This window comes from Podarcis filfolensis (genome assembly GCF_964270895.1).
Source record: "Podarcis filfolensis genome assembly, chromosome: 7".
NCBI lineage: Eukaryota > Metazoa > Chordata > Lepidosauria > Squamata > Lacertidae > Podarcis > Podarcis filfolensis.
The window spans coordinates 41,945,757-41,966,275 of NC_139603.1; the positions used below are offsets into that span (position 1 = coordinate 41,945,757).

The window sequence follows — 20,519 nt, forward strand, 5'->3', positions numbered from 1 at the left end:
CTTGCCTTCCTTCCTGACCATCAGCTTAGTTTTGACTACACCTTCTGCCTCTGGCACTTTCGTGCTCACTGCTTGTAAAAGAACTAGGTTTTTCCCCACCTGTGGCTGTCCTGGTCTTCTTCTTTGGCGATCACTCATAGCTGAGTAAGATTGTCTTCCATGAACACAGTCTTAACAGTGAGTCTGTAAGTGACTGTGGAGGCCTCTTTAATGAAGGTGGGGGGATCTACATGCATTTTCTATGGACTTTTAAAAACTGCCTGCATGGATCCAACAACAAAACATAAAATGAATGAAGTATTTAACATGCAAAATTTGGGGAACAGTGTTTCTTATCAGTTTGGAGGCATGGCTCCATCATTTGCATTAAAATGTAATAATGATGAGCATGTAAAATCTTTTTTCATAATTAATGCCATGTTTATCAGGAGGATTGTAAGTTTAAATGCTGCTAATTTCAGTTTAAACAAAATACAAATAAGGGAATGCTTTTAATATGCACTAAAATTTCCATGCTTAAAAAACAACAGCAAAAAAACAGTATGTGTAATTTTATATATATATAAAAAAGCACAACATCCACAACTTCAGGAACATTCTCCAAAGCAGAAAAGCAAACCTTCAAAGTCTCTAGAAGCAAATCAATACCCTCCATGAAATGGCAATGAACTCTCATCTTTACCAAGTAAACGAACAAATGATAAAAAAAACCTTTATACTCTCCTAAACTCTGCCAAAACTTACAAAACAGAGGCAGAAAGTGTACTTTAGTTTTCTTTCGATGGCCAAGAATTTCTATAACAAGTCATCCTTGGACACAGTTCCAAGAAAGTAATCTGGGAGCATGTCTGGCCGCTTTCAGATAATTTTGATTCGGCACATTCCATAAACAGAAGGCATGAGGAAACATGAAAACTTCACAATGCTGACAACATCAGTGAGTACTTTCAACTCTAAACTCACGCTTTGTCCTTCTAAATATCTCTGAGTTGAGGGAGAACCCCCTTTCCTTTGTTGTCTTAATGGCGCATCACCTAAGTGATCACCTCAACATAGGAAGCTAGCCTGGCCTATACAGTGGTACCTCTAGTTACAAACTTAATTCATTCCGGAGGTCCGTTCTTAACCTGAAACTGTTCTTAACTAGAGGCATGCTTTCGCTAATGGGGCCTCTTGCTGCCGCTGCACCGCAGGCACACCATTTCCATTCTCATCCTGGGGCAAAGTTCTCAACTCGAGGTAACTCTTCCAGGTTAGCAGAGTTTGTAACCTGAGGCATTTGTAACCTGAGGCGTTTGTAACTCGAGGTATTGTAACTCGAGGTAATACCACTGTATTTTAACAGTTGCAGGATCTTACATATAGCCTACTTCCTCTCCGTCAAACTCTTAACAATATAAAGAATTGAAGAGCAGCCCAGGGATCAAGGAACTCTGTGGGCAGAGCTTACATGACCATAAATAAGCTTTTAAGTGAATTGTTCTGGTGAATCCACAATTCTGGTCCAGTTTCCATCTTCACATGTTCAGGCAACTACTGACTGTAACAGCAACAACACTCCATAACATCCAGGCCAAACCCCCTTATTTAGACTAAATAATCCAGTTTCAACACACGTTATATGCTCCATTTTTCAACAAATATAGGTAAGTGTCCATTACGTTAAATTAAACCAACTATCATCACCACCACCACTATTCTGGGCACTGACCTTCTAAATTTGCTGTAACCACAACTGTTAAGTGGCAATCAATTCATTGTTCCATAGCTGCTTTCCTGAAATGAACATTTGATCAATGCAATTTCAGTCTTAGGATTCTCATGAAGTTAAACATAATAGTGAAATAAAGAAAGAAATATATAGCAGTAGGAAAACATTCTAGTTTGTTTTAGCTACAATTATTTAAAAGCATATTGTCTTCCAAATGTAATACCTGACTTCTATTCTTTTCAGCAGAACACTGTCACAATAGTTACTGTATTTCCTTTACTACTAAAATCATAATATTTAGAGAGAAAAGCTTGTTAGGCATAGAGGGAAAGCTACCACAACTCAAAACTGGACTTTGCTTTTCTTACTTCTTCTAGGAATTGACTCAAGCACAAGAGAAATATTCAGTGAAAAAAGGAAGAAATGACGACTTTATCAGAAGGCAGACTTATTAGGTAATTAAGTATCATTGAATTCAGTGGAATTTACTTTCAGCTAACTACATTTAGGATTGGGCTGTAAAAACAAACTGAACAAGCTGAAAAAGTAACACTGGCAAGGTATTTATATTATTTATCAACACATCTATCCTATATTTATTCCGTGAGAGAGGCTGAAGAGAGTTTATGCATGAGCTTTTAGGAGGTATCCAATCTAGATGCTTAAACAGACTGCTTATGTTCAGCAGGATAGTAGCATTATGTTCCTTCAAATCATTCCTGGGATCTGCGCTGTATGTCTAAGGAACATGCTTCTTAAAACTTGTTTATTTTCATCACACTTTTAAACAGTCTCATGAACAGACTACTGTATTTTTCGCTCTATAAGACGCACCAGACCGCAAGACGCACATAGTTTTTGGAGGAGGAAAACAAGAAAAAAATATTCTGAATCTCAGAAGCCAGAACAGCAAGAGGGATCGCTGTGCGGTGAAAGCAGCAATCCCTCTTGCTGTTCTGGCTTCTGGGATAGCTGTGCAGCCTGCATTCGCGCCATAAGACGCACACACATTCCCCCTTACTTTTTAGGAGGGAAAAAGTGAGTCTTATAGAGCAAAAAATACGGTACTTAAAGCACTCATCTGAGCTCTTCCTTTTGTATGCTATGGAATAGCATTGTTCTAAATTCTTATTGTAATGTGTTGTTGTTTTTGAAATAGTGTGAACAATCATCTTGAGCATTTATCAGAAAAAGCAGCAGCAATGACAAACAGTAACAATCAAGACTTCAAGTAGAAATTGCATCCACAAAAAAGTAAAAATTCAACTGCCACTAACATATAGCATATATGGAGAAAACAACAGCTATTTCTCTCTGATATAAGCCATAATCTATGAAGATGGCAAACACATACTATGAAGTGTAATCAAATGATGTGTCTGAAAGCCTAATTTCATAATAGTGCACATTAAAACAGGGTCAACTTGCTAAATCGAAAACAATAAAAGGGATTATGACTGTCATTGAAGGGAGGGTGAACAGCAATTAAATATGTCCATTAATAGTGGTTGAATACACCTTTTGACCAGAGGCATCCATTTAAAGAAGCAATTAGATAATTATGATGAAGACCAAGCTTCATAAAAGCATTCTGTTTCTTTTTTTAAAAAAGGTAATTGTAATGTCACACAGCTTCGCTTGTGAATAAAAAAGAAAATGAAAGACAAATAGGACAAGAATTTCCTCCATGTAAATCTTTCTTAAACCTCAGGCTCTTATATCCTTTGGTGTGGATATATTTTCAATAAATAAAGAGCAGCAGCATCCATGATTTTAGAACGCCAGTGTGGTGTAATGGTTAGGGTGTCAGACTAGGGTAAGAGAAACCACAGTTCAAATTCTCACTCCATAATGAATTTCACTGGGTGACCAGGGCCTGTCTCTCAGCCTAAACTACATCACACGGTTGTTGTGAGGATAGCCAAGCAATTCTGAACATAGCATACATTTATTTCTATTTTATCTAGAAAACATATTTAAATCACCATACTAAACAAAAACTGTTCCATGTTCCCCATCTGGTTCATTCACTCCTGCTAAAACCTACACTAGTAAGTCTAGTCTGGTCTTTTAAATCTGCCTATAGAATAAGGTAAGGTAAAAAAGATAAAGGACCCCTGAACAGTTAAGTCCAGTCAAAGGCAACCATGGGGTTGCGGAGCTCATCTCACTTTCAGGCTGAGGGAGCTGACGTTTGTCCACAGATAGTTTTCCGGGTCATGTGGCCAACATGACTAAACCGCTTCTGGAGCAATGGGACACTGTGACAGAAGCCAGAGTGCATGGAAACGCCATTTACCTTCCTGCCGCAGTGGTACCTGAAGCACTGGCATGCTTTCAAACTGCTAGGCTGGCAGGAGCTGGGACAGAGCAACGGGAGCTCACTCCATCACAGGGATTCGAACCGCCGACCTTCTGATCGGCAAGCCCAAGAGGCTCAGTGGTTTAGACCACAGTGCCACCTATAGAATATATCAACTCCGTTGCAAGACTAAGGTCAAAATGAATGTTTCCACAAGCACGCAATGAGATGACTCAACAGCTTCATGCACTTTGGAACCCTGCAAACAACCAGACAGACCAGTAGTATCCTGATGCAAATGCACCAGCAGATAAAAAGTGAAATATGCCATACTTTATTTTACAATATTTAAACATGCCCATCCTCTCAAAGTGAGCAACTATTAGCATCTCATGACAAATATTTATTCAGTAATTTTGACTGCTATTGAAGGAATATTTTTCAATTTAAAGGTTATACCTAACAAAGGATTGAAACAGTTCTAACTAGTTTCTTTAACCTGAATCATAGTGCATCTCAATATATCTTTATGTTTCAGTAGAGCTGAATCTAATCCAAACAACATTTAAAAATTATTCAATTATTCTCTCCAATTACATGATAGTAAGGATGGCAAAGGATGATGAAAAAGCGGGAGGAGGAAGGGTACAAATGGCTTTTAGGGGTCATTAAGCTTTTCAAAGTCTTAAAGCTCTTTTAAAGCTCCGGCGCATCAAACCTACTAATTAAGTAACAGTGCTAACTCTTGAAAAACATGCTCACAGTCAGCCAACTCTAAACTGTAATGTTTGCTTTTCTGCAATTATGTACAAGTAAGAGACACTTTTTCAACTATATTGATTTTTCCTATTAGTCCCTGACTTTTCCAATATCCCGCCCCCTGCAAAACAAAACAAAAAAAATCTCTTTAAAAGCGAGAATATCATTCTCCCCCACAGAGTGTACAAGCTAACTTCAGCAGACACGACCTTTAGAAAGCACTAATAATGTTCACCCTGTGCTCGGAGGCACTTTGACACATTAGCACTTGGAAAGATCTCCAGGCAGTAGTTTATCAGCAGGGCCCATCCAGGCATGATGAGCACTTTCACAGTGCATTAGCATATATCTAGAGAAAGAATGCTCTGGTCTGAAAGGGCTTTTTATTGTTGGAGCGACCTTAAAGTAAAAAGGGAAAGAGTCCCACTCAAGTTCTCCCTAATATCCAGAAGTGTTTGCCGTGTGACCCACAACTCCATTTATTTCATGCTGTGAGCCTCTAGACCAGGGGTAGGCAATCAAAGGCCTGGGGGCCAGATGCGGCCCAATCGCCTTCTCAATCTGGCCCTTAGATGGTCCGGGAATCAGCGTGTTTTTACATGGGTAGCATGTGTCCTTTTATTTAAAATGCATCTCTGGGTTATTTGTGGGGCCTGCCTGGTGTTTTTACATGAGTAGAATGTGTCCTTTTATTTAAAATGCATCTCTGGGTTATTTATGGGGCATAGGAATTTGTCCATTCCCCCCCCCAAAAAAAATATAGTCCTGCCCACCACATGGTCTGAGGGATGGTGGACCAGCCCACGGCTGAAAAAGGCTGCTGACCCCTGCTCTAGACCCAGTACTGTTAAAGAGCACAGGATCTTGAAAGATTTACAGAAGGTATCAGAAGATTTATTTTATGTTTAGACCCCTCAGTAGGGATGGGCAGTATCTGGTTTTCAACATCACGATATAGCACCAGTTAAATATCATGATATATCACGATATATATCTGCGGTGGCAGAGGGCCTTGCTGGGTATTCAATGATATGGTGGTTTATTACACAGCCCTACCCCTCAGTCAACCTTGCCAACCTGCCAACCTAGTAGTTTGAAAGCATTCAGTGCAAGTAAATAAATAGGTACCGCTCCGGCGGGAAGGTAACCGGCATTTCCGTGCGCTGCTTTGGTTCGCCAGAAGTGGCTTAGTCATGCTGGCCACACAAACCGGAAGCTGTACGCCGGCTCCCTCTGCCAGTAAAGTGAGATGAGCGCCGCAACCCCAGAGTCGTCCACAACTGGACCTAATGGTCAGGGGTCCCTTTACCTTTACCTTACCCCTCAGTCATCAAAACTGAGTTCAAATTGTATGCTACATTTCTAGGATTCCATGTTAAACAGCAGTGCTAAAACCACACAACAGCAGAGGCCAAAGGGCAGCTGACAGCACAGGTGTTTATGTGTTTTACTTTATACTTGATTTTAAAAACCAGTCAGGGGCTGGAACCCTCTCCAATGCAAAGTACAGACTGCAGGTACTCCTGTATATAGCGTACGTATTGTATGTTTCTCTGCACAACCAACTGCAGTGCTCTAAAGAGTAGACTCAATCCTGAGATGGTAGTCAGGGTTGCAAACTAACCTGCTCCCCCTTCTCTCTATGCCCTCTATTGTGCCCCATTTTTCCATGCATCTTGAAGATGGACCACCTGTCTGCAGCTGCCACAGTGAAGATTCCAGGTAATCATAGCTCAGTGGTAGACCACATTCAGATGGTCCCGGCTTCAATTGCTGGCAGCTCTAGATAAAAAAAACCAAGAAATAGGTGGTGTGAAATAACTTTACCTAGAGAGCAGCTGACAGTCAGAGTAGAGAATACTGCACTTACATGCACTAATAGTCTGACCTGGAGAATGGCAGCTTCCTATGTGATGAGTTGGATTAATTCAGCTTATAACACTTTATCCTTCCTTAACACACATGGTACTTAGATCAGAAAAAGTGCTAGAGTTTCTCTACATTCATAAGCAAAGGTTATATGAATTTGAAGTCACAACTGACAGAAAACAAAGCAATAATATTTGGATGATTCAAAGAGAGATTATCAAAATGGCTGAACAATAAGAACATTTCCAGAATCTCCTGATAACGTCTTCATTCAGCAAGGCCTACAGGATATTATCAAAGTCCTATTAAATATTATATAAGCTCACACTGATTCACTTCCCAAACAGAACTGAGTCACAAAGTTGATGATCTCCCTAGTGTAAACTCGGCTAACTTCAATGAAACAACCCCAGGGAGTACAAGTGCAACAGATTCTCACCCACACTGCTTCACATCAAGGTAACTTGCAATTTAAATTTACTACCTACAGCTAAGCCAAAATAAAGAATTTGCTGTGATTCAAACCTACTGGCATTTACAAGTATACAGACATGTGCAGTGACAGTGCTGTGCTAGAAAGAACTTCAGAAAACCTTTCCTAATTATCTAGAAAGCAGTGCGAAAGAGGTGGAGGTTGGAATGGTGAGACATATGCACATGCTTTTAAGACACATTCATCATTTCAATCAAAGAATAACCTCTCTCCTTTGTATCTTAAGACTCTAAAAGGCAAAAGGGTGAGACACTTTATGACACATCAGTAAGAATCATATATCCTCTTACATAAGATATCAACAAAGGGGGTACAGGTCACTGATCCAAAAAATTGATTGCATCTCATGTACAAACCACACTGTCAGCCCAGGCTAACAGGCATCCTGTGGAAAGGACACAAGCAAAAACAACTGTAAATTCAACTTGCAAAAAAAGAGAAACTTTAAACAAAAAGATGAAGCTTCACTTCAAAAGGACCAGGTGAAATCTATGTACCAGGGATTATGAGATTTAACTAGCGTGAAGGCCTTTATAGGCACACTATTGCAGGGCTGAGAATCTGTGACCTCTTGATGCTGCTGCACTCCCATTTACCTTATTCAAGCATGCCCAATGGTCAAGTATGATAGAATTTGGGGTCCAACTGTCTCTGGAAGGCCACAGGTCAGCCACTCCCACTCTATTGCCTTGACCATTCCACAAGAAAGGGGTTTTTGGTTCAGAGAATAAGGGTGAGGTGTTGGGAGAGTGTTGCCCCAATTAGTGTCCGGCCTCAGTCAAAGAGGAAGTAGATCCAAGTTGAATGTGGCTACTCTGTTCAAGTAGTGCGTACGTTTCTGAGACCCCTTTTCTAAACAATCATCCTTGGGACATTCTTTTCCACAGAGGGAAATAATGTCTTCTGAGCTGTTTTAGCTGGTCATTGATGAAACAGCCCCATTCTTAAATACATAGCTTGGAAACAATGCCCCCACTCTTTAAAATGTTGATATTGTGGAACAAGTCCTGCTGTGTTCTACTCAGACTCACTCCCAACTAATTGCAAAGGATTGCAACCTAAAAGACATTAACTATTCCTACAACGATACTGTCATATAAAATAACAAATTAAGTGATTTCATAACAGCTCAGTGCAATATAGTAATGTCAAACTATGCATCTGATGGTTCTCAACTCACTGCTATAAGACAACACAAGGATCTTCAAGGATTTTGAAGGGTAAAAACAAGAATATTTGATTTATTTTATGTAGCCTTAATAAAGGATGGTCTGTGTTTTGGAACATAGGTAGTCAAAGTGACAGCAGCTGGAATGCTAGCAGAGACTAGCAGCAAGATGGAAATATCTGTCAATCTGGCTTTCTCAGTTTCTCATTTTTTTCCATCTTAAATCAGCTCTCCACATTTTGCTGCATTCTGCTTTTTTAAAAATCCTCATGAAAATCTGTCAGCATTTTAGTGTGATTTTTTCTTAATAAACACATTTTAAATACAGTTTTGACTAATGTTCACATTTTTTTTGCATACAGTTTTCTCCAATATAATGCATGTATGCATTTTTTACCCATACCTCCATTTCTTTGCACAATATCCCCTAATATTTGCATTTTTATAAACTATTGTTTGGATAAAGGAATTGCAAAATTGCAGAAAAGTGAAAAATTCAAAGGATAGCTATGTTTTGGTTTTCATTTTGTTTTGGAAGTTGTGAGTTTGATAGATTTGGCTTTAAATGCACACCAAACAAAATTTCTCCTCCATTCCTAGCCAGCAGGAAAAGGATACCAGTTGGTTAGGCAGGCCTTAGGACAGATCCACATGAAAGTCTTAAAAAATCAATCAAACTTAAAAAATCCATTCAAAGGGGTAGGCTAGGCAAATTGAAAGACCTTCATTATTCAAACCTTGTGTCAAATCTCATGCTGTTTGACATCAGTGCTTGACTTCCATGGCCATTCCCTTCAATGTGTCATTGGCAAACAACACTCCCTTCAAATATTTCTTACTTCTAGCTATCCTTATGTTTTTGCCATTGTAATGTTAAAATCAAAAGTTCCTGTCAAAACAAAATGCAGCACTTCAAACTGTGCTGGGCAGAAATGACATTTCTGGTTATCAGATATGAAATCAACAGCTCATAATGTAAAAGTTACAATTCCATTGAATTCTTTTACAAGAAACTGAAGAAACTGCAGCAACTTTGCCTGTTTGAAGAAAACTCAAAACTATAAAGAGAAATAGAACAGTCTGAAAGCCAACACCTGATCCAGGAAAAGGAGGAAAAAATTAAAAGGTGCATTACAAAATAATATGCTAACCAGAAACGTATGACAGAATTGCTCGTTCATGCTTGCTTTCCTTATATGTGGCATTATCAGACTCTGCAACAGTTGAAAGATTTTTGGACAGTGAGGAAAGTCATTCTTAATGCTACTACACAATTCTAAAAAAGAAGGTTTTTGAGAAGATAAATGGGAGAAGAAGGATGCCTTTGCATGTGCATGTTTTGTTGCTATTAACCTCCATGTTTTCCATGGAGCGGCATACAATTCCAACCTATAGGAGTTACAATGAACTAATGAAAACATATTTAAACATATTTTTGGGCAGCGGATGTTGGATGATCACTGCTTCTCTTTGCAAAGTCCAGTAATATAACAATTCAACTCCTGACTTCCTTTTACCAGATCTTGGTGATTGTTATAATTTATATGGTACACTCCTACCAAATGGTGCACATACGGGTTACTAATCCAGATCATGGCGAGCCCTGCACCAGCTAAGTTTCAGGCACGGAATGCTATCACAGACCTTTACTCAATTCTCTGGACCAAATTTTCCCATTTTGCTGACAGGAAATTGACTGTAAGGGATAGTTGCTTGTTCAAAGCTTGTCCAAAGTTTCCCATTAAGGATTCAAAATACAAGTCTCTTAGGTTCAAAAACTGTCCACTAATCTCTGCCCATTGGATCTTAGTGTATTTTGAAGATCTGTTGATCCAATTACAACTGATGCAGGGTGGGGCAGGATACCTCTAAACAAAGGCATATTAATTCTCTATTAAGTTTTTCTCTAGTGCAAAAAGGAAACAAAAAAGAATTTAAAGCTTAAGATGGGGGGAAAACAAGTACCGTACCTAAATAATAAGCATTTTTAGAATACAAACAATGGTACATTCCAACACTCAAGACAGAAGGAAACCCTTGCCACATTGCACCTCTGACTGATGAACTCTATCATCTGGTTCACAAGAGCCTCACTAAGTGTGTGGCCTCTTTACAACTTTAAATAGTTGCAGGATATGTTTGTGTATGCAAACGCAGGAAATAGAGGGCTTCTCTCAGACAAAATATGTACATATCCTGTAGTTTTTTTTCTTTGTTGATGATCCTGGAAGAGCAAGTATTGACAACAACACAATATAAGAAGTTACAGGCTTATTTCATTTCTAATTCAGAGGCTGAGTTCATGGAGATAAAATTTCTGTTGATAGTGATTGAATCAGTGATTAAAAAAATAAAAAATAAAAAGATTATAATATATAAATATGATATGAACCTTATACACATATGATGGGAGCCTTATACTTACAGCCAGTGCTTTTTTCTGAAATAAATATTCAGGGCTACTCTCATTTTCCTACTGAAAAACTGCCCCTCAATGAGGCCAAACTTAGATTCACAAAATGTTTCGGGGTATGCGTCCCCCTGCATCCCCCCAGAAAAAAGCACTGCTTACAGCACCATAAAATACATTATCCCTCATCCTCCATCCACAACTCTTAAGAATTCTACATACTAATTTTTATAGGGGCAGAATACTGGGGAAATTACAATATTAGTAAATCGGTGCATTATATATACCAGAAAGAAATTAAGGAGAAATTCCATTGGGAAAGCTTCTTGGTTAAATGCTCCTCAGTTCTGCCATTACTCAGAGGTCAGGGTGATTAGAAGAGATTATTTTTTCTTCACTGCAACAGGTTTTAGTGGCCTGTGAAGGTGCTACTATAAATTAATTGTCCCTTTTGTACCCACTTCCCAGAAAGGGAGGCTGGGTTCCTGGGCAGGGTGTGTGTCTGTGTATTGGTAGCAATTCTTCCCCTCCAGCCTATCACAATGCACTGCATCCCAGCATAGATGCACCTTGGCACCATTTTGAAAAAGGCAGGCATCTCCCTGTGTTACCAATGACAACTGTATTTGTAGAGACATGAGTATATAGTGCTTCCCAGTTTACCCAGGGAAGAAATAAGGAAATAGTGTGCTTGTTAAGTTCTAATTCCGTTTTTGCTTTACAAAACGGAACCACTTAGGCTGCAATTCGAAGTAGGAGAGAGACTTCTTAACCCCTTGAAAATTCACATTCCCTGTTGCTTTTACTGCCACTGTACAAAAGGTACAAATAACAGAGATGTGTTCCCCCCCTCTAATTTTCAGTAATCGCCACAGGTACAGTGAAAAGGGTTGCCATATTTCAAAAAGTAAAAATCCAGAGCTTTTTTTTGCAAAATTTTCCCCCCTCCCAAAAAAGAGAGAGATTATGAGCTATTTTTAATAAAACTTGTGAAAATCTACACTGCCAACATGGGCCTGGACAGTTTACAAGGGCTGAATACCAGCTATGTCGAGGAAATTCCGAACGTATGGCTACCCTAGCAGTGAATGTTAGTTTCCTCTGGATTCACCAGAGTTATTTATCCATGCCATAACCCCAAGGTTCCCATAGCAGCACCTTAACAGCTGCTGCCAAACTTGGCTTTGCACAGGTTACAAATTGTCATTGCATGGCCAGCTCCTGCAATCGTACCTCCCACTCTCTGGTCATCCATGCACTGAAGCTTGCTGGAGGCACATATGCCAATGTGGTGCCCTCCATGCATTGTTGACTCTGAGTGCCATGTGCCCCAGCCAGTATGTCCAACGGCTGGGGTTGATAGTTCAACAACATCTTCGAAACATTGTGCTGGCTACTTCTGTCATAGGCTCTCTCAGGAGTCAGCTATACAGCTGCAAATAAAAAGTTTTAAGTGTGGTTTAAGTGCAATATACAATGTGACACTAGATGGCGATGGTGAGCCTTATGGAAAATTCAATGTATTTTTTAAAACTTTTTTTAAAAAAAAGCATTTTCAAAGCTGTTTTATATGCGTGTCTGGATTCCACCTCAGTCACTGGTCAGGACTCCAAATAACAGGGTGAGCCTATGTGTGTGCAGCAGGCTTCCCTTTGCAGATGTTTCCCAAACCCATGGATGGTGGGGCAGGGGGACTGCTGAGGGAGTCCCGGGCGGGTGTCCCAGGTCTCCCACTCCACATGACTGCAAATATGTGGAGGAGTGTGACCATTCATATCCAGTTAAAATGTAGGCTGGGTGTTAGACACCTAGATATTTTATTCCTACTCAAATACTTTACTTTTCCCCTGGTTTTATTGCTAGAAATTATGAACTGGCATTCCCCCCCACCCCCCACTGGCATTTTTGTGGAGAAATACATAGAACATGAAACAGCTGTGGTGCGCTTAGCTGCACCAGAGCTCTTTCAGTCACCGAGCAAAGAGAAAATACTTGGGGTTAATAGAAACTCTACTGGGCTAAGTAAAAAATAAATAAATAAAATAAAAATCACCTCTGTGAAGGCAGATTTATTAACTGGAACATCTGTCTAGAGAGACAAAAATAGGAAGCTAAAGCTAGAAACAGATAAGAAAAGTGCAAGATCCTTTAATGAAACAAGAGTCTTTGCTCCTTAATCACCTTCTCCCCCAACACCATATCAGTCGTTCCTGCTCTAGGTGATAGCACATCCTTCTTTGAAATGAAGTATCATTAAGCTCCAGTCTATCAAGCTGCAGCTTTGCTCCAAAGAGCACCCTACTTAAAATCAACAATTGCAATGGAAATACCAGGTCTGTTGAACTTTTGCTGGGAAAGCGATTAATCTCACAGTGACATTTTGGAGGTCTTGACAAAGCCACATTTCCAAACAAGATAAACCCCGTCTCCCAACACTCTGTATTGGAATAAGGAACCAAGCACAGTGCTCGAGACAGCAGGGAATTACCAATGGCATGCTAATTACCAGCCTGGTCCAGAAATAGCTGGATGCCACAGCCTTGTTTTGGCATGCATTGCTTTCTGCAGTGCCGTATTGAATGCCCCTGAAAAGCAAAAATACTGGAGCCACTGGGTTGAAGGGTTCAACGTCAACAGAATTGTGTATCCATTCACTTGTAGTGGTTAGAAGGTTGGACAAGGACTTGGGAGGCCAGGATTCAAATCCCTATTTAGCCATGAAGTTTACTGGGTAGCCTTGAGCCAGTCACTGTTTCTCAGCCTAGCCTAACTCACAGGGTTGTTGTGAGGATAAAATGGGGAAGGGATAACCATGTTTCCACCTTGAGCTCCTTGTAGTAAAGCTGGGATATAAATGTAATAATAATAATAATTAACCATGATGAATGATGATGGCAGTTGTAGACCAAAAGATTTATGTAATTCATCTACAGTGGTACCTCAGGTTAAGTACTTAATTCGTTCCGGAGGTCCGTTCTTAACCTGAAACTGTTCTTAACCTGAAGCACTATTTCTGGGTTAGCGGAGTCTGTAACCTGAAGCATCTGTAACCTGAAGCGTATGTAACCTGAGGTACCACTGTAATTAATTTCACAAATTACATTATGTTGTCATGTAATTCCACCCCATTTGTTTTTATGCAGAGGAAATACAACACAAATGGAGGGAAATGTAATCAATTTTGTATCACTTGCAGACTGAAAGAAGCGGCGACAGCAAATATGAGCAGATTGATTTTTGTTTGTGAGATGGGATGAACAAGTGAACACCAACAATTTCTGCTCCTTTTTCTGTTTTCATCGGCATTCTCCAGCATCTTTAGGTGGTCAGCTTCAGAGATTCCAAAACGGTTCTTATTTCTGCTAAGAGATCTTTTAGGGTTTATTCATACTTACTTTTCCTCTGCTCTTTCGAGGCACGGTCTGCACTTTAAAGCTTCATGTCTGAATGCCCTCCCCCCCCCCGCTCCAGAGCTTTCCCTATGAAAACCCACTCTCTAAAGCTCAATAGGAGCAATGGCAATCTGCGAAAAACCCAAATTGACGTAAGCTCTGATTACAGGTAGGTAGCCGTGTTGGACTGCCGTAGTCGAAACAAAATAAAAAAATTCCTTCCAGTAGCACCTTAGAGACTAACTAAGTTTGATATTGGTATGAGCTTTCGTGTGCATGCACACTTCTTCAGATATACTGAAACAGAAGTCACCAGACCCTCATATATAGTGAGAGGATGGGGAGGGGTATTACTCAGAAGGGTGGTGGGAATGGGTGATTGGCTAGGTGTGGTAAACCTGTTGATGACTGTTAACGACTGCAATTGGTCTTACAGGAAAAAGCAAGGGGTGAGATGGCTAAAAATAGCGTTATCACGTATAATGAGATAAGAATCCAATGTCTCTATTCAGACCAGGTCTCTCCACGGTTTTAAATTTGGTAATAAGTTGCAATTCAGCAACTTCTCTTTCCAGTCTATTTCTGAAATTCCTGATGTCAGATTTATGTCCATTTATCCTTTGGCGTAGGAATCACAAGACAGAGAAACCAGTAGGTGAACACTTCAATCTCCCAGGACATTCTATACAAGATCTCAAAGTAGCTGCCATATTACAAAACTGTTGAAGTCTTCCAGGGCCATTTGAAATTGCTTGGTGGCCACCCTTTTCCTAGAATCCAGCTAATAGAAAGCAGGAAAGAGATGCGGATCAAAATCAGAATGGAACAGGTATAGAGGAATGTTCGACTATATGAATCTTGGTCTAATACAGCATGATACTTTTTATGTTCTTCCAACAATAAAAAGGTAAAAAGGTAAAAGACCCCTGGACGGTTAAGTCCAGTCAAAGGCGACTATGCGGTTGCAGCGCTCATCTCGCTTTCAGGCCGAGGGAGCCGGCGTTTGTCCACGGACAGCTTTCCGGGTCATGTGGCCAACATGACTAAACTGCTTCTGGCGCAATGGGATACCGTGATGGAAACCAGAACACACAGAAACACTGTTTATCTTCCTGCCGCAGTGGTACCTATTTATCTACTTGCATTGGCATGCTTTCGAACTGCTAGGTTGGCAGGAGCTGGGACAGAGCAACGGGAGCTCACTCCATCATGGGGATTCAAACCATCAACCTTCTGACCGGCAAGCCCAAGAGGCTCAGTGGTTTAGACCACAGCGCCATACGAGGCATGAGTTACATTTAAGAAAACTAATAGCACCCTTTCCCCAATATATCATATTTCTCCATAAGCTCAACCAATCTGCTTGTAAGTACAGTTTCTATTAATTTGCCTAGGATGGCAGTCAGAGTCTGGTCCAGATCCAACACAGCATATTGCATCCATGGGATGGCTTTTGGAATGATTACAAAGAACCCACACAAATGAAAACATTTTGTCCTAATGTGTTACCTGTGCAATTTGTTCGAAGACAATTCTGGGAACATGATCCCAGATACCAATTCAAGCAAGCTAGAATGTTCATATCTGAACAAGTTGCAAAAATCATAAGTGGACCATTTAGATATGCTATAGTTACATATAGAAGGATAATGAATCTACATAATGAATGTTATTCAACTCAATGAACTAAAATGAGAGGATGCAATTTGGCCAAGATCCAAAGAACCACATAACTAGTTACACTTGTCTAAAGAAGCTTTGTGATTCTGTTTTTCAAACAGCAGTTCATCCAAAGTCACACACAAACCCCTTTTGAAGAAAAAAAAAGGGGGGTCTTTCAAAAGCAGTTTGTGATATGGCAGAAGGATCTCATTCATTCATTCATTTGGGGTGGGGGGGTAATGTCCAAACTCCTGACTCTTTTAATCTTAGCCAAGCTGGAAGCTCATTATTTTAAAATAGACACAAATATATGCAGTTTATGATAAACACTATGTGTGATAGGTGAAAATTTCAAGGAAGCAGATTTTGGCTCAACGTTAGCAGAACATTTGCTTGTTGACCATAGAACAGACTGCCCTGGGTAGTAGATGGCTCTCTCTCTCTTCGCCGGATAAATTTATGCAAAGACTGGAGAGTTATCTGTCTAGGATTTCCTACATTGAGCAGGGTGGTGATGGTCAGACTACATTACCACCAAAGTACCTTCCCATTCAAAAATTTTATTATGCTAACATATGTGCAGAATTGTGGTCTGAACACCAAAATTTCCAGGAAAGTTTATTTTACATAAAATCCATCTACAGTCACTGATGGTCTTATAAAGTATGTTTTATGAATTACAGGCGTTCTTCTACAACTTTGATAAACATTAGCCATTTACTGCTGCTGTTTGGAAGCTGGAGGAAGGTCATAAGGCCTACAAGAATGCTCACTATGTTATGTGTCATCAATTCAATCTGCTATTGTCCTTTATTTTGATTAAGCATGCATGTATAAGATGGACAAAGTGACCATGTTCTTAAACAACCTCACACTCCTACAACTTTGTGTTCCTGCATTCAATACCAATTCCAGCGCCGAGGGCCTTCTGGCGGTTCCCTTGATGCGAGAAGCCAAGTTCCAGGGAACCAGGCAGAGGGCCTTCTCGGTAGTTGCACCCACCCTGTGGAACGCCCTCCCACCAGATGTCAAAGAGAAAAAGACTTTTAGAAGACATCTGAAGGCAGCCCTGTTTAGGGAAGCTTTTAATGTTTAACAGACTATTGTATTTTAATATTTTGTTGGAAGCCGTCCAGAGTGGCTGGGGCAACCCAGCCAGATGGGTGGGGTATGTATAAATAAATAATACATACATACATACATACATACATACATACATACAGTGGTACCTTGGGTTACATACGCTTCAGGTTACGGACTCCCCTAACCCAGAAAAAGTACCTCGGGTTAAGAACTTTGCTTCAGGATGAGAACTGAAATCAGATGGCAGCAGCGTAGCAGCAGCAGGAGGCCCCATTAGCTAAAGTGGTGCTTCAGGTTAAGAACAGTTTCAGGTTAAGAACGGACCTCCGGAACAAATTAAGTACGTAACCAGAGGTAACACTGTATTATTATTATTATTATTATTAATTCATTCAGTTATTGAGAGATAAACAGTTTATCTTTATGGAACATTCCTTCCCACCCCCCTTTCATTGGAAGTATTGAAAAATATGAATTTTTCTTGGATTGCAGTGCAGAACTCTCACATACTATGCCTTTGGGATCTCTAGTTTAGACATTTTTGAATTTTTTCTTAGTATTGCGTATTCTGTCATTATTATAACAGACATACAAACTGATCTTTGGTAGGAAATGCTTCCTTTTCCAATCTGATCTTGTTTTATTTTAATTTGTATTTGTATTCTACATTTCCAACAGGAATACTGAGCTGAAAGCAACTAGCAGCAGCATTAAAAATTAACATTACAATCAATATAATTATATCAGTAAAACTATAATCATATCAGTAACAGTTTGAGCAAATAGCACAGTCAACGCATTCTGGTAAATAAAATTCACAGGTATTCCAGCAATCTGGGCACTGGCAATCCCAAAGACTGGTTACTGTAATGTACCGTGTGTGAGGCTACCCTTGAGACTGGTCCAGAAGCTGCAGCTAGGGCACAGTGCAGCAGCCAGACAATCGACTGAATCTTAGTGTCAGCCTATGTCCCTTGTTGAAAGAACTGCACAGGCTCCCATTATGGTACTCGCCCAGGCTGAAGGTAAAACTGATAGTATATAAAGCTATAAACAACCTGGGAACAAGCTATTTGAGAAACTGCCTTATTCCACCTGTAACCCTTACTCATTGTAGTCTTTCAGAGATGCTCTTCTGACTGTGCCATATGTCACTGAGATCTACCTCATGGCCACCCAGAGCAGAAGTTTTAACACTATTGCACCTATTTTATGGAATTCCTTCCCTTTGGACACGTGGCAAGCATCTATAGTGCTATGCTTTAGACACTTGTTAAAAACTTTCTTACTCATGTAGGCTTTCCCTTTAGTGTGACCCACCCATGTTGACCACACTACTGAAGGCACTTTACTGTTTTTGTGTTGTTGTTGTTGTTTGTCTTTTACTTTGTATATACAGTGGTACCTCGGGTTACCTACGCTTCAGGTTACATACGCTTCAGGTTACAGACTCCGCTAACCCAGAAATAGTGCTTCAGGTTAAGAACTTTGCTTCAGGATGAGAACAGAAATCATAGTCCGGCGGCGCGGCAGCAGCAGGAGGCCCCATTAGCTAAAGTGGTGCTTCAGGTTAAGAACAGTTTCAGGTTAAGTACGGACCTCCGGAACGAATTAAGTACTTAACCTGAGGTACCACTGTACTTTCAAGTCTCAAAATATACACCCTTTTGTAGCTGAGCATGGCATTCAGGACACATTCTAGAGTTTCAGCAATCTGACATGGGAATGACTTTAAAATTCTCAGATCTATGTTGCAGAATGATTGAAGTCAATAAAACAAAAAGCTAGATGAACATTTGGCTCTCATGCGTTCTTGCTGTATATTCTACCAATCTGTTCTAAAACTTTTCCCATTGACATTTCAGGTTGTGACAAAAATGGCACACTGCTGGTTGTCTTTCCAAAAGCTTTTCTACTGACAACGGAAATTAAACTTCCATCACTTAAGGTCTTTCCAGAAAAAATCTGTCATCGTTAGCATTCCTTTTACAGTTCAATGGGGCAATGGCCCTAACTTTGGTCAGCTTCCATTTTCCTCTGCATTTCAAATGTCTGTTAACTCTCTGGTTTAACAATTGCTTGACCCTCTTCAAGGAAAGTGTCTGAATTAAAAGGTACAGTCCTACTTAAATTCAAGTGGTCACCTCCAGAGGTGTTTTTAATGATCCACTTCATTTTAAGAGTCTCCATGCTCTCATATGTTATTCACCCCAATCTGCCAGTATTTGCACTCAAGTTCCAACCTCTATTTCCTTGCGTGATAAACAACTAAGTGAAGTTTCATGCGTTACAATTGCTGTGAGAAACACTTTAGCTGTGAGGTCCTGCAAGATTCCATCTTATCCCTCGTGCTCTTTAACATCTGTGTAAAATTGCTGAGCAAGATCATCTGAGGGTTCAGAGGAAGGTGTCATTAGTATGCTAAGGACACTCAACTTTACTTCTCTCCATCACTAGAAGCAGGTGAGGCTACGCAGGTGATAAATTTGTATGTGCATTCTGTAATGGTCTTGATGAGTCCCAATAATTTGAAAATGAATCTCAACAAGAGAGAAAAACTATGGTTCTTTGGTTTTGGAAATTGGCATCTATTGTGCTTGGTAGATAAAGTTACCCTCATAGGCACTATTTAATAGATGCCCATGACATTTACATCTACTGCAACCACACAGGTGGAGGTCCAGGGCAACTATACCACTTAACACTGCCAATTCTAAGTAGTGTACAGTGATGTCACAAAAGAAACACAAAAGATAAAATTAACCATAAAATTAAAAAAAGCTTACTGAAAAATGTCAGCTTTTAAAAAAGGGTTTTCACTTTTCACCAGGGAACGGTTCTGCCTATGGGCAATAACACCTTTACCAGAGCGCATCTCAGCTCTTTAAAAATCTCTAATGTGCACCCAGTACAGATGGTTCTAGAATCTCCTGGAGGCTTGAGGAGGAGGAGGAGGAGGAGGAGGAGGAGGAGGAGGAGGAGGAGGAGGAGGAAATGGAGGGACATCAACTCATATTCCAAAAGTATTCCTTCATCAGTATCATTGGATTCGGGAGGAATGAAAAGTAAACATTTATGGCAGAGATGGTTTTATGTGGCTGAAATATTAAGTAGTTCTTAAAAATACACCACTGATTTAAGACTGGCGATTAAGTGAAGACCATTCACTTAAAACACATTTTCAGCATAACCCACCCGCCCCCCCCAAAAGAATTCTGGAAGTTTACTGTAGTTTACTTTTGAGAGCTACTATTTCCAGCACCCTTGACAAACTATAGTTTCCAGGATTCTTTGGGAGGGGGAATGTGCTTTAAAGTATGGTGTGTGCACAGCCCAAGATACCTCTCCAAAGTATGCCAAAGAACAATGACCAGGACTACAGCAGGGCAACTGTGCCTGTTCCATCTCCGCGATAATAATGAATCAGACATGTCAATGTTGCTGTCTCGATATTGTACCACAGTGTGAAAGCAACACAGAACATTAGCAGATGCTACATATTGTTGAAAAGAGTAATTCATGCATCTGGTAAGGGGGGGGGGAATGGGTGAATCAAAATGTTGTAGAAATTACCACTTTTGAGGACAAGGCAGACTATTGTGTTGGTATCTGAATTGCTTCTCAGTAATCTGTTCTCATCGTGTATTAACAATATATACATGAACAGCTT

General features: G+C 40.0%; 2 protein-coding genes across 8 annotated transcripts in view; one reads left to right on the top strand and one right to left on the bottom strand.

Moving 5' to 3' along the window:
* The window catches only part of LDLRAD4 (low density lipoprotein receptor class A domain containing 4), a 279,454-nt gene that overhangs the window by 194,938 nt on the left and 63,997 nt on the right, over positions 1 to 20,519 (bottom strand). The window contains exon 3 of one of the 7 annotated variants that reach the window (XM_083622666.1): positions 1,712 to 1,776. The exons of the other annotated variants lie outside the window; for them this stretch is intronic. The gene's annotated coding sequence lies outside the window, so the exon portion shown is untranslated. The remainder of the gene's footprint in view (positions 1 to 1,711; positions 1,777 to 20,519) is intronic. 7 annotated transcript variants of the gene reach the window in all.
* The window catches only part of LOC310767380 (uncharacterized protein), a gene marked incomplete at its 3' end in the record, with an annotated part of 52,864 nt that continues 33,139 nt past the window's right edge, over positions 795 to 20,519 (top strand). The window contains exons 1-2 of the mRNA XM_083624250.1: positions 795 to 937; positions 2,089 to 2,166. Coding sequence (XP_083480376.1) covers positions 2,135 to 2,166 — 32 coding nt within the window. The 5' untranslated portion in view covers positions 795 to 937; positions 2,089 to 2,134. The remainder of the gene's footprint in view (positions 938 to 2,088; positions 2,167 to 20,519) is intronic.